This window comes from Delphinus delphis, chromosome 1, assembly GCF_949987515.2.
Source record: "Delphinus delphis chromosome 1, mDelDel1.2, whole genome shotgun sequence".
In the NCBI taxonomy this organism is placed as follows: Eukaryota; Metazoa; Chordata; class Mammalia; order Artiodactyla; family Delphinidae; genus Delphinus; species Delphinus delphis.
This window is the reverse complement of record NC_082683.1, coordinates 100352180-100366227: the sequence shown is the minus strand read 5'-3', so window position 1 is coordinate 100366227 and position 14048 is coordinate 100352180. Positions and strand designations below refer to the sequence as shown.

Here is a 14048-nt window from a genome sequence, read left to right as displayed (position 1 = left end):
GAAATGGAATTGCTGGGTCATAGAGTAAACCTTCAACTTTAGTAGGTAAAGTCAAGCTTTTCCAAAGTAGCTGTGCCAAGTTAAACTTCCTCCAGCACTGTTCCTGTTGCTCCACATCCTTGACAGCCCTTGTTGTCATCAGTTTGTGTAATTTAGCCTATCTGATGGGTATGTAGTTGTACTCACTGTGGTTTAATTGGCATTCCTTGATTATGGTTGAGGGTGAGCATCTTTCTATATGTTTATTGGCCATTTGAATGTCATTTTTTGTCATCTTTTGTAAAATTCATAGGCTATATCCTTATACTGAATTGTTTACCCTCACTGATTTGTAAGAAGCGTTTTTATAGCTCTGGATACGAGCCCCTTTGTAGCTTACCTTTTCATTCTCCAAAATGGTGTTTTTTAAATACAGTGGTGTTCTTAATTTTAATGTGGTCAGAATTATCAATTTTTTTATGGTTAGTGTTTTTATATGTGTGTGTGTGTGTGTGCGTGTGTGTGTGTGTGTGTGAACTGCTTAAGTTTTTCTTTGTATTAACTTGATGGACATAGCCTCCTATATTATCTCTTGGAAGATTTATTATTATGCCTTTAATTTTTGTTTCTGAAGTCGGGGGCTTGATTTTTTTTTATATATAATAGGAGGTAGGGGGAATTCCCTGGCAGTCCAGTGGTTAGGACTCCCTGCTTTCACTGCTGTGGGCGTGGGTTCAATCCCTGGTCAGGGAACTAAGATCCTGCAAGCCACACAGTGTGGCCAAAAAGAAAAAATGGAGGTAGGGGTCGTTTCATTTTTTTCATATGGATAGCCAACTATCCCAGTACCACTTATTGAAATAGCTCTTCTTCCCTATTACACTGATGGGTTAAGCTTCTTTTCTCCCCCAGTTTTATTGAGATATGATTGACGTATAACATTGTATTAGTTTGAGATGTACAGCATAATGATATTATATGATATATGCATATATTTCAAAATAATTACACAGTAAGTTTAGTTAATATCCATCACCTCACATAGTTAGAAATTTTTTTTCTTGTTATGAGAACTTTTAAGATAGACTCTTAGCAACTTTCAAATATACAGTGTAGTATTATTAAATGTAGTCACCATGCTGTACATTACATATCCAGAACTTATTTATCTTATAACTGGAAATTTTTGCCTTTTGACCCCCTTCACCCATTTCATCCATCCCCCACCCCCATGTCTGGCAACCACCAATCTGTTCTCTGTATCTTTGAATTCATTTGTTTTAGATTCCACATGTAAGTGGTATCTGTCTTTCTCTGCCTGACTTATTTCACTTAGCATCCATGTTGTCACCAATGGCAGGATTTTCTTCTTTATATGGCTGAATAATATTCCATTGTGTGTTTGTGTGTATTTGTGTGTGTGTGTTTGTGTGTGTGTGTATGCATACACACATACCACATCTTCATCTAGTCATCTGTTGATGGACATTTAGGTTGTTTCCATTGTCATGTCTTTTGTAAGTAATGCTGCAGTGAACATGGGGGTACAGCTATTTCTTCAAAATAGTGATCTTATTTCCTTTGGTTTCATGTCCAGAAGTGGGATTGCTGAATCATGTGCTGATTCCGTTTTTAATTTTTTGACGAACCTCCTTACTGTTTCCATAGTGGCTGAACCAATTTACATTCCCATAAAGAGTGCACAATAGTTCCCTTTTCTCCACATTCTTGCCAGTATTTGTTATCTTTTGTCTTTTGTTGCTAGCCATTCTAACAGGTGATGATATCTCATTGTGGTTTTGATTTGCATTTCCCTGATGTGGAATACCTTTTCATGTGCTTGTTAGTCATTTGTATGTCTTCTTTGGAATAATGTCTATTCAGTTCCTCTGCCTATTTTTTAATTGGATTGTTTGGGGGTTTTTTTGCTTTTGAGTTGTATGAGTTCTTTATATATTTTGGGTAGTAACCCCTTATCCAATATATGATTTGCAAATGTTTTCTCCCATTCTTTACATTTCCTTTATAGTTTATTGATGGTTTCCTTTGCTGTGCAGAAGCTTTTTAATTTGATGTAATCCTACTTGCTTATTTTTGCTTTTGTTGCCTTTGCTTTTGGTGTCAAATCCAAAAAATCATTGCCAAGACCAAGGTAAAGATGCTACCCCCTGTGTTTTCTTCTAGGAGTTTTATGATTTCAGGTCTTATGTTTAAGTCATTAATCCATTTTGAGTTGATTTTTGTGTATGGTGTAAGATTGGGTTCCAATTTTATTTTTTGGCATGCAGCTATCTAATTTTCCCAACACCATTTATTGAAGAGATTGTCCTTTCCCCATTTTATATTCTTGGCTCCTTTGTCATCAGTTAATTGACTGGGACTTCCCTGGTGGTCCAGTGGTGAAGACTGTGCGCTGCCAATGCAGAGGGCCCGGGTTCGACCCCTGTCAGGGAACTAGATCCCTCATGCCACAACTAAAGATCCCATGTGATGCAACTAAGACCCAGTGCAGCCAAATTAATAAATTAATTAATTTTAAAAAAATTAATAAAAAAAGTTAATTGACTATGTGTGGGGTTTATTTATGGACCCTCTATTCTGTTCCATTGAGCCATGTGTCTGTTTTATGCCAGTACCATACTGTTTTGATTACTATAGTTTTGTAATATAGTTTGAAATCAGGAGGTATGATGGTCTCTACCTTTATTCTTCTTTCTCAAGATCATTTTGGCTATTTGGAGTCTTTTGTGGTTCCATGGAAATTTTACAATTGTTTGTTCTCTTTCTGTGAAAATTGCCATTGGAATTTTGGTAGGGATTGCACTGACTCTGTAGATTGCTTTGGGTAATTTAGACATTTTAACAATATTAATTCTTCCAGTCCATGAGCATGGAATATCTTTCCATTTATTTGTGTATTGTTCAGTTTCTCTCATCAGTGTCTTATAGTTTTCAGCACAAATATCTTTTACCTCCTTGTTTAAATTTATTCCTAGGTATTTTATTCTTTGTGGTGCAATTGAAAATGGGGTTGTTTTCTTAATTTATTTTTCAGACACTTCATTGTTAGTGTATAGAAACACTTCTGATTTTTGTATTAACCTATTTTTTTAACTTGTTATAATGGAAAATTTTAAACATATGTAAAAGTAAACAAGAGAGTAAAATAAATCAAATCACCCTTCTTAAATACTTACAAAGTTTTGGCCAATCATACTTCTACCTCTCTCCCATAATATTTTGAAGTATATCCTGACATAATTTCATAGTTCTAAATATTGCAATATGAATTTCTATAAGGTCATTTTTAACATAATCACAATACCATTATCACACCTAAAAAATTTAATAACAGTTCCTCAATATCAGAAAAATTCAGTATTCAGCTCTCTTATTATTTCATAAATTTTTAATAGTTTGAATTAAGTTCCAAATAAAGTCCATGCAGTGCATTTGGTTGGTGTGGTTTTTTTAGTCTCTTTTAATCTCTAGGTGTGCTGCCATCATTTTTTTTTAACTTGAAATTCTTTTTACTTGTGTTGATGAGTTAACTTTTAAATGGGCTGACACTTTAAGTTAGTGTATAATAATATTGAATCACTTTATACACCTGAAACTAATATAATATTTAAGTCAATTATACTTCAATTTTTAAAAAAAGAAAGGAAACAAAACAAATAAACCTTTAAGTTTATTTAAAACTATTCCCCTTTGCATGAAAGAATCAAAACACTCTTCCTGATCTAGCAGTGTCTAATGTATTTCTCTGTGAATGTCTCTGGTTTAACTTGTCTGGCTCCTTTATTCCGTAGGTGCTGATAGTTGATCTCTGTGCAGACAAGTTCTTACAGGAGGTGAGTGACAAAGGAGGTGATTATGTAATATTTGGGTATAATTGGCCAGAAAATATGTGAAAGTACTTAGAGAAGGTGACTCAGGCAAGACTTACAGTTCCTACACATACTTGACTTGACACTGCGGCCAATCATACAAGATTGACCTGAAAAATTTGATTTGGGTTCATAGCTCACTGTCCCAACTTAGGGAAGGAGGAAACAGATTAACTGCCATTCTCAAAAGAGGTAACCCTCCCTTCAAGTCTTATGGGTTGATGTATAGGTCTCTAATTTAATTAAATTTGACAAGCATTCAGCACCAATTATTTCTAGATATTCTGTTAGCCAGTCAGAAACTAAAGATGAGTAAGATACTCAGTTTGATCTCTCAGGCCTTATAGTTTAAAGGGGAGGGGAGAGGGAGCAGACATAGCCATAAAGTTTTAGAAATGGTGTAATAGAAACTTATACAAGATACAGTAGGGGCAGAAAGGAAGTGTCACTTATTCTAGATAGTGAAGTGGAGAGGAGAGTTAGTAAAGCCTTAGAGCAGCCCTCTGTATGTAACCTGTATATAGTTTTGTGAGCACTGAGGGCAGGGTGAAAAGAATGTTTCCCAAGACTGTCTTTTTTCAGAATCAGTCAGCTCGTCACATGTGAAGCACCATTTATTTGGGGATGATCTTTGTAATATAGCATAAGACTTGGAGATGAGAAACATTTTGTGGGAAAGTGCCAGAAAATTTTATAAGGCGTATTATTTATTTTTCTTAAATGTAATGAAGATGTATGCACCATAAGTTTTGTGGATTCTGCTCAATGTAGGGAAGGAAGCTTGAGACTGACTCTTCAGCCATAATATATACAAAGCTACCTGTGGACTTTGAGGGACTTAAATAAGGCATGTTTGAGACTTTCTCTCTCAAAGCTCATGAAAATCTCAATTTCTTCTCTTAAGGTATCTGATGAGGATGACATTCTACCACCTAAACTCCAGGCTGCCCTGATACAAATTTTGGAAGAACGAAATGAAATTTTGGCTCAGGAGCAGAATTTTTTACAAGGTATGAGACAAGTGGTCTGAGGATTTAAGGTCAAGGCAGTAAATACCACATGCCCAGCACCCTGCCAAAGCATATGCAATAGCAGTATGAGATTGCCTGTGCCTTCATAAGCTTATAGTCAGCTTTCTTGCTCACCCTCAGCTGTGCCAAGTCCCCTTCTATTTCAGGACTTTTGCACTTGCTCAGTTCCATGTATGGAATGCTATTCCCCTAGATATCCACAGGGCTCCTGCTCTTTGTTCTTGCAGGCCCATGCTCAAATGTCACTTTCTTAGTGAGGCCTTTTCTGACTGTCCTGTTTAAAATTGTTCCTGTTCCCTTAGCATGTCCTATCCTCCTCCCTGACCTTATTTTTCTCCATGGCTTTCATCACCATCTGATGTGCTAAAATGTAAGTTCCATGAGAGCAGTGACCGTCTATTTGTTTTCTATTTCCAGTACTTTAAACAGCATTCAGTAAATAGGTATTCAATAAGTATTTGTTGAATAAAAGGATGAATAATATTTTATGGGTGGCTTACTCTGTGCCAGGCATTGTTTTAAGCACTTAGCATACATCTTATTTCATCCTTGTAATATCTTTATGAAGCAGGTGTTATGATTTAATCCCCATTCCACAGGGGAGAACACTAAGGCTGTTTACCAATGGGGAACATTAGAGAAGGGGAAGGTTTAGAGGACTAACTAAAAGTTCAGTTTTTAATATTAAGTTTGAGATACCTATTGGACATCCAATACCTGGCAGACTTTCAGCTGGAGATATCAAGTAGGCATTTATATACGTGAAGTTGAGATTCAGAGGAAAGATTTGGGCTAGAGACATACATTTAAAAGTTGCTATTTTAAAGCTGTGGGAACAGATGAAATAGCCCAATAGAGTACGTATAGAGAGAAAATTAAAAAGATTTAAGGATTGAGCCCTGGTTGGGGATGATGTGCTTAGATTTCCAACTTTTGGTAGTTGGGAAGAGGAGAAGGATCCAGCAAAGGAGACTAAAAGGAGCAGCTAGTGAAGTAGGTGAAAAACCAGGAGTATGTGATATTGTAGAAACTGAGTGAAGAAAGTATTTCATGAAGGAAAGAGTAAGCAGTTATGTTTTTTTGTTTTTATTTTTATTGGAGTATAGTTGCTTTACAATATTGTGTTAGTTTGTACAGTACAGCAAAGTGAATCAGGTATATGTATACATATAGCCCCTCTCTTTTGGATTTCCTTCTCATTTATGTCACCACAGAGCACTGAGTAGTTTGCTGTGCTATACAGTAGGTTCTCATCAGTTATCTGTTTTATACATGGTATCAATAGTGTATATATGTCAACCCCAATCTCCCTAACCCTAAAAGAAATAAAAAACAAGCTATAAACTAGATGAAGGCATTTTCAACAAATATAACTAACAAAGGAATAGTATCTAGAATTTAGTTTTTAAAATTCTTACAGTTTAAAAGTAAAAAGATGAACAACCCAAGAGGAAAATGGGGGAAAGATATGAACAGTCATTTCATAGAGGAGGAAACATGAAAGGCCAATAAATATATGAAAAGATATACAACCCCATCAAAATCAGGGAAATGTAAATTAAAACCACAGTGAGATACCATTTTATAACCACCATATTGGCAAAAATTTAAAAGTCTGACAGTATCAGGTGTTGATGAGAATGTGTAAGTTACTTCAACCCCTTTGGAAAAACAATTTGGCATCATCTAGTAACATTAAAGGTGTACATATCCTGCAACCCAACAATTCCATTTTAGATATATACACAGAGAAACTCTTGTACATTATAACTAGGAAACAAGTACAATAATTTTTATAGTGTTATTGTATGTGATAGCAAAAACTGAAACAACCTAGATGTCCACTGACAGGAGAATATAGCATTTAAAAAAAAGAAGCTTAAAAACACACATTTTGAAGATCTGGCGTGCCGCAACTAAGACCCAACACAGCCAAATAAATAAATAAATAAATATTTTTTAAAAAACACGTTGAATTAAAACAGTAAGTTGCAGAAGAATATAATGTTTTATATAATGTTCAAAGACATACAAAACCTAACAGTATGTTGTTGGTGTTGGATGTGTATGGTAAGACTGTAATGTAAAGCAAATGATACACACAAAATTACAAAAAATGGTCACCCTCTATTGCAAAGTAGGGGAAGAACACCACTGAGAGAGCATCACACAGGGAACTTCAGAGATACACGTGATGTTCTATTCTAAGCTTTGTGGTGGGCACTTGTGTGGTCATCTCACTCCTGATCTTAAGAAATATTTTACAAGAATCTATAAAGTTATTCATTAAAACAGAAACAAAGAATGGAAGATAAGTTATAGAGAAACATAATTTTTTAAAGAAAGGGAATTAGGTGTAAGAAAGTAGGTACAACAGGTATAAACAGCTCTTCCAAGAAATCTTTTGCTGCGAACTGGAGGAGAGATGGGACAGTAACTGGAGGCGATGGGAGAGTGGGGCAAAAGCGTTAATGATAAAGCAGTGATGGATTCTCAGCTGCAGAAAGAAAGAGATGAGAAGGAAGTCTGTTGAACAAAATATAACAAAAATCTAGATTAGAATAAAAATGTAGGGACTTCCCTGGTGGTCCAGTGGTTAAGATTCTGCTTTCCAATGCAGGGGACATGGGTTCGATCCCTGATTGGGGAACTAAAATCCCACATGCTATGGGGCAACTAAGCCCACATGCCAGAACTAGAGAAAAGCCCACACGCTACAGCTAAGACCTGATGCAGCCAAATAATAAAAATGAAATTTAAAAAAAAAGAATAAAAATGTTAATGTCGGAAGAGAGCTCAGAAATTGCCTAATCAGCCACCTCATTATACAGATATGGAAAGAGAGGCCATGAGAGGTAAAGCAAGTTGCCCACTATTATACAGCTGCTTCATGGTAGAAGTCTGATTAAACCTGGGTCCCAGATCCCCAGTCAGCCCATGGGAAAGAGCAAGAGACATTGTGAGGAAAAGAATACTATTTTGATATGGGAGGAAAAGGAGGAGTCTAAGTTGAACCTGAGGTTTCAGCCTGGAACCTGGAAGGCAACACATTGTGCTATATTATAGTGGTTAAGAATCACTTGACTTGGGAGCCCTGCAGCTTCTCCATGGTACTGGATGAGGGGACCCTGGAGAATGTCTTTGATTTGAGCCTCAGTTTCCTCAGCTGTAAAAGGGAAATAATAGACTTACCTCACTGGATTATTTTAAAATTTGTAAAAGCACTCAATACATTATTATTTATTATGGAATAATCATGATGCAATATGAAATGAGAAAGTTGAGAGAGAAACTGATTTGGTGGAGAAATATAATGAATTTGGTTTTTGGCATGTATTGTTTATTTGATTTGTAGTCTACCAATTTCCCAAAAGGACCTGAGATGGTGACTTTTTTTTTTTTTTTGGCTTGCCGGGCAGCTTGCAACATCTTAGTTCCCTGACCAGGGATCAAACCCATGCCCTCAGCAGTGAGAGCACAGAGTACTAACCACTGGGCCTCCAGGGAATTCCCTAGATGGTGACTTTTAGACAAATGGAATGTAAGTGCTAATGGGACAGCCAAATGATGATCACCTATAGGTAGCCTGAAAATGTAGAAAGTGAATTTTGGTGAAATATCAGGACTGGAGATCTGAGGTTGAGAATTATTGACAAAGAAAGCCAGCTCTCTCTGCATATACCAGTTAGCTCTTTAAGGAAAGGAATGTTGAAGAGAAGGGGTCCAAAGACCATGCCTAGGAAGAAGAAGAAGAGGCAAGAGCAAAACCAATGTTTTTGGTCCTAAAGGCAGGAGAGGAATCAGGAAATCAGGAGAGCATAAAGTTGTGGGAGACAAGAGGAATGAGGAGGAGGTCAGCACAAATACAGCATAGAGTTTAAAGGAGGATAAAAATAGAAAAGGAGATTAAATTTGGCTGGTTCTCACTGGTGGCCTTTGAAAGAGCCATTACAGTGAAATCACAGATGTGCAGACCACAGTATGTGTGGGAAGAACATGAAGGTAAGGATATAAGCCATTTGCTTTTTTTCAGGTCATGAAGAGTACAAGAAAGCTAAGAATGAGGATTCCTACATTTATTCTCTGTCCTTTAATCTGTGATCCCCTAGGCGTCACTTTTATAACTGGAGCCAGTGTCCCTATAAACACAAAACTTAGGGGATTTTTTTCCCTCCTTCTTTCTTTTTTCGTTCATTTTGCAGAAGATGTGACACTCAACTCTCTGGTGTCCGAAGCATTTGTCAGGTTTTTTGTTGAACTGGTGGGACATTATTCTTTGAGCATGACTGTCACTGAGCATGGGGAGCGTGTATTCCAAAGGGAGCCATTCCGTAAATCCCACACCTCCCGAAGTGTACGCCACTTCCTGGATCTCTTCATGGAAACTCAGATGTTTGCAGGATTCATCCAGGACCGAGAGCTTCGGAAAAGTGGGGTGAAAGGTCAGTTTCATCATAAAGTTCTCCCTCTGTATTTAGTGAGTACTTGAAAGATTTGAAAATAATATATAAAAAAATAGCATAAAGCTACAAGGGCTCACTATGAGTTGTTTATTATGGGAAACATTTATTTTGTGATATTGTTTTAGCTACGGAAGTACATTGGTAGTGAGTACAGAGTTTTATTCAATTGATTTTCAGTCTTAAATGTATGGCAGTTTCATCAACATGAGTTTTTCTTGTAGGTTTGTTTGAGATCCGGGCCCTCCAGTATTTGGAAACAATTCCTGAGTCTGAGCCCAGTGGAGTGAATAGAATTTTGCGGACTCTTGGTAAGTTGCTGTGTTTTCCTGTTAGATAAATATAGTTAAAAAAAAAAAACTTTTGCGGTAAGCATGCCTCATCACAAAAGCTTTATCATCACATCAACAATATAACCTCAAGGAGGGTGACCAGAAACCATGACCCTATTTCCAAAGTGTTTTGGAGAAAGACAAAAGTCTTTCTCAGAGGTTAGGATTCTCCATCAGAGTCGTCCATGGGGCTGTTTTCCTCAGATGAAGCTCCCTCATGATATAAGAATTCTGCATATCATGATTATTAATCTTTTCTAGGCCACATCCCTGGAAGAATCTTATTAAAATCTGTACCTTTTCCCAGAAAAATATACTTGGAGCATACAAACAAATTATGCATATAATTTTAGGGTGTTAATGGACCCCCTTGAAGCCCATCCATATGCTCCAGGTTAAAAATACCTGGTTCAGAGGGCATCTGAGGCAAAAGAGGATTTCCTGCAAGTCTCTAATTTTACTCTTCACAAGGAAACACAGTTGTTTATGATTTTTCAATTATATTTAACTTTTAATTATCCAGTATGATGTAGGAGAACAGTGGTGTAGTAGCCCCAAACAATGAAGAACCTGTATTCTATGGTATTTATATTGGTCTTTGAAATATATGCCCCCCTAATTAAAATTAGCCCCTAATTAGCTGAGAGACCATGGACAATCATGTCTAGGGCTATTATTATTTCATCTTTATACCATGGTGTTAGATTAGATCAGTGGTTCTCAGCTCTGATTACAATATTATAATCTCTGGGGAATTTAAATGAAAATCCAGGGAATTTCCTGGCGTTCCAGTGGTTAGGACTTCACGCTTCCAATGCAGGGGCATGGGTTCGATCCCTGGTCAGGGAACTAAGGTCCTGCAAGCTGTGTGGTGCGGCAAGAAAAAGAAAAAACAAGAAGAAAATCCACCCCACACCCCACACCAGGCTCCACAAAATCTCTGGGGAGCAGGACAGCTGATTTTAACCTACAGTCAGGTTTGAAAACCATGGGATTAGATGATGTCTCAGTTCTCTTCTACCTCTACAATTAGAAATGTGGGGATTTTGTGTGTGTGTGTTTGGTTTGGTTTGGTTTGGGGTTTTTTGGTGGTTAAACACATCAACTGGACTTCCCTGGTGGCGCAGTGGTTGAGAGTCCGCCTGCCGATGCAGGGGAGGCGGGTTCGTGCCCCAGTCCGGGAGGATCCCACATGCCGCAGAGCAGCTGGGCCCGTGAGCCATGGCTGCTGAGCCTGTGCGTCCGGAGCCTGTGCTCTGCAGTGGGAGAGGCCACAACGGTGAGAGGCCCGCGTATCGCAAAAAAACAAAACAAAACAAAAAAAACCATCAACTGATAGCTTGAGATGGCAGCTTACTTCTGGGCTGTTCTGAATGACTAGGTTTAATCCCTTGCCTCAAATAATGTATAATAAATAAAAATGAACTAATGAGAGTTCACTCTACTTTTTTCCTTTAGGAAGTAAAATGAAATTTCTTCAGAAGAAATGAAATCCTTGATTGACAGCCTCCATCCTAAATAGAACAGAAAGTGACAAAGAAACTATTTTTCCAAGAGTCAAGATGCCCTGAAGTATTCTACAAAGTCTTGAAAGTTGAAAGGTTACAGAGCGGGCCAGGTTCTCGGAGGAGGATTCTCCTGTTGCTGCTGTAGTAATCACTGGAGAATTGTTGGGAGTAGTCTGGAACCAATGCTCCCTTTACTCTGCCACCAGATTTTTTTTAAGTGGCCTTTCTTTTTGATTCTTGAGCTCATTCTTTGTGTTTTGAGCTTAGTCTATGAAGGCATTTGTCTTTTACAAGAAAGAGATGGTGTTGCATTTTAAAAACAGCTCATAGATGAGCACAATGAGAAAAGTGCTGCATTTAAGGTACTACGGAGGCATGATAGAAGTAGAGGACTAGCCCTTCACACATAATTCTCATCACTGAAATACCATGGCAGCTTTAAACCTATGGGCTGTTTGAGCTGAGCTAAGGACTATACTCTTTTTTTTTTTTTTTTTTTTTTGGTCTAGTGCCCTGTCTAGGGGAATCTCACTTATGTGGAAGCCCTATGTATTATCACTGTTATTGAGTATCTTATAAAAATAGACATTTTATAGCGCCTCCTCCACATTGTGTGGCACTTGGGTAGCTTGTCCCACGCATGTCAGCATTAAACTTTGGGGAATTATAGCTAATGGGGGACTTCCCTGGCAGTCCAGTGGTTAAGACTCCATGCTTCCACTGCAGGGGCACAGGTTTGATCCCTGGTCCGAGAACTAAGATCCCCCATGCAGATTCCACATGCCGCATGGCATGGCCAAAAACAAGAAAAGAAAAAATATATACCTAACAGGAAAATGTCCTTTAAGGGCATGAGAACTACCTTCTTTTTTAGTGTCCACCATGTGCCATGAATGGTACATGTATGTATGTCATCTTGTTTAGTCTTTAAATCAACTTTATGAGATATTTGCATCTGCATTTTACTAATGAGGAAAATGGAATTCAGAGTTTAAATAACTTTAAACTGAAGCTAGGACTATTAGTTTATGAACACATAGAAAGTTGGTTATTCCTACAGATGGAAATTTGAACTCTGTGGGACTATAGTTATTGAAAAAGCTTTTTTTTTGTTTTTGTTTTTTAAGCTGAAGTATACCAGAGTCAACTTGCAGCTCTGAGAATAAGGGACTTCAAACTATAGGTGTCTAGATGAGACTTTTTTTGGTTCCTCTAGAAATGTTGGACTTTTTGCTCTAGTTAAATTGGACTCAGAATATGGACATTTCCTGGGCACACACCACATAATCACTCCAACCCATAATATCTAAAGTAGTAGTAGTGGTATGAAAGAGGAATTTGTCAGCATTGGTGTAACGCTAATTGATAAATGTTACAGCAAGTGTCAGTTTGTTTTCTTCAACTCCTGCTGATGGCTTTAACTGGCATAAAAAATATTTATTCAAACTTAAAGCATTATAAGTTGTGTTATGATACAACTTATTAACTTGTGCAGTATTGTCATTACAACCCATTCAGGTGTGCGTGAATGGATCTGAAGCAGACACCATTTAAGATGGGTGCTGTATAATTCAATTCCTATAGATGTGGGCCAAGAAAATAGAACTAAGCCTATGTTAAAAAAAAAAAAAAAGTTTATTAAGCAGCTTACCTCAGTGGGGCTTTTACCAGACATGTCCCCATTTGGTCTCCTCTAACACTCCCACCCTGAGGGAACAATTAGTAACTGGGAATTGAGTGTTGATAAAATGGGGGTATAAGGTGTTACTGTGGTGGATCCCAGACATCCCTCTGTGAGGAGACCTTTTCTTCAGGGATGGGAGTCTTATCCCTGCGATCTGAAGCTGCTTCCTTTTCTTTGGTCTGTTTTATTTTTTGTTTGTAAGTATTACAAATTCTGGACACACTTGTAAAATAATCGCTGAAAATTTGTATAAAATGTTTACGGATCTTTTAATGAATAAACACAAAAAATTCAATGGATCTTCTGGAGAATTTGAAATAAAATTGTTTAAGCTGTAAAGATATTTTACTTCACTTAAATCTATAGCTAACACATTTATCTAATGGTAGGTAAAAGATAATCGATCCAAGACTAACCAAGCTTTAATTACAGTGGCCAACATTTCCAGGCTCTTGGCAAAGTCGGGGTCTAGATTTGCACACCGGGCACGGTATATATAGTCCGACTACCTTATTTGGTCTTTCCCTGCTTAGTCAAAAGGAACTGGAAGCCAGGGACCAGAGACTGGGCATCAGCAGTAGCAGGAGTGGTCGGAGGCAATGAGAAACTATTCTATTACCAGAATTTCTAAGGGCAAAATGATTGGATTTTATACATGCCCTGAATGCGAAATCACAGTCTTTTTAAAAGATGGGATTAGCGGGCGGTTATCTCGCGCTGGGGGCGAGATCAGGTTCCTTTTGTTACGCAGAGTCTAAAGCTTCGCAATTTTAATTGGAGACTAGCGCCCACTTCCAGAATCTGTGAAAGAACTGCACTTAGTGCAAAGACCCTCGGGCGCTGAGAACGAAGAATGATGGGGATACAGCAAGGAAGTGCAAAGAGAGAGAAGTTTAACGGAATTAGGTGGAAGGTTAGGAGAGTAAAGCCGAGGTGGGAAACCAGTATCTTGCTCCCCGCCAAATCCTGCAGCCAGTTCCCTCCAAAAGTTTTAAAGGATTCCCCAACCAAATATCAGCGTCCTGGAGGAAACCGAAAGTCCCAACTCCTCTCCACTTTGCTGCTAGTCGGAGGCAAAACGGTAGAGCACGTGGGGACAGGAAGTTGAGATGTACCGCTGACTAGGGGAAACCACGACGTGACGTCAATTCCGGCCAAAACAAA

The 14048-nt window shown here is 37.9% G+C and overlaps 1 protein-coding gene across 1 annotated transcript in view; it reads left to right on the top strand.

Annotated features, from left to right (window-relative positions):
- DENND2C (DENN domain containing 2C) overlaps positions 1 to 13179 on the top strand; it is a 93246-nt gene extending 80067 nt beyond the window's left edge. Inside the window, exons 15-19 of the mRNA XM_060027605.1 lie at positions 3792 to 3833; positions 4774 to 4879; positions 9103 to 9342; positions 9585 to 9671; positions 11151 to 13179. Of these exons, the coding sequence (XP_059883588.1) occupies positions 3792 to 3833; positions 4774 to 4879; positions 9103 to 9342; positions 9585 to 9671; positions 11151 to 11182 (507 nt within the window). The 3' untranslated portion in view covers positions 11183 to 13179. The remainder of the gene's footprint in view (positions 1 to 3791; positions 3834 to 4773; positions 4880 to 9102; positions 9343 to 9584; positions 9672 to 11150) is intronic.
- Positions 13180 to 14048: the final 869 nt, after the last annotated feature.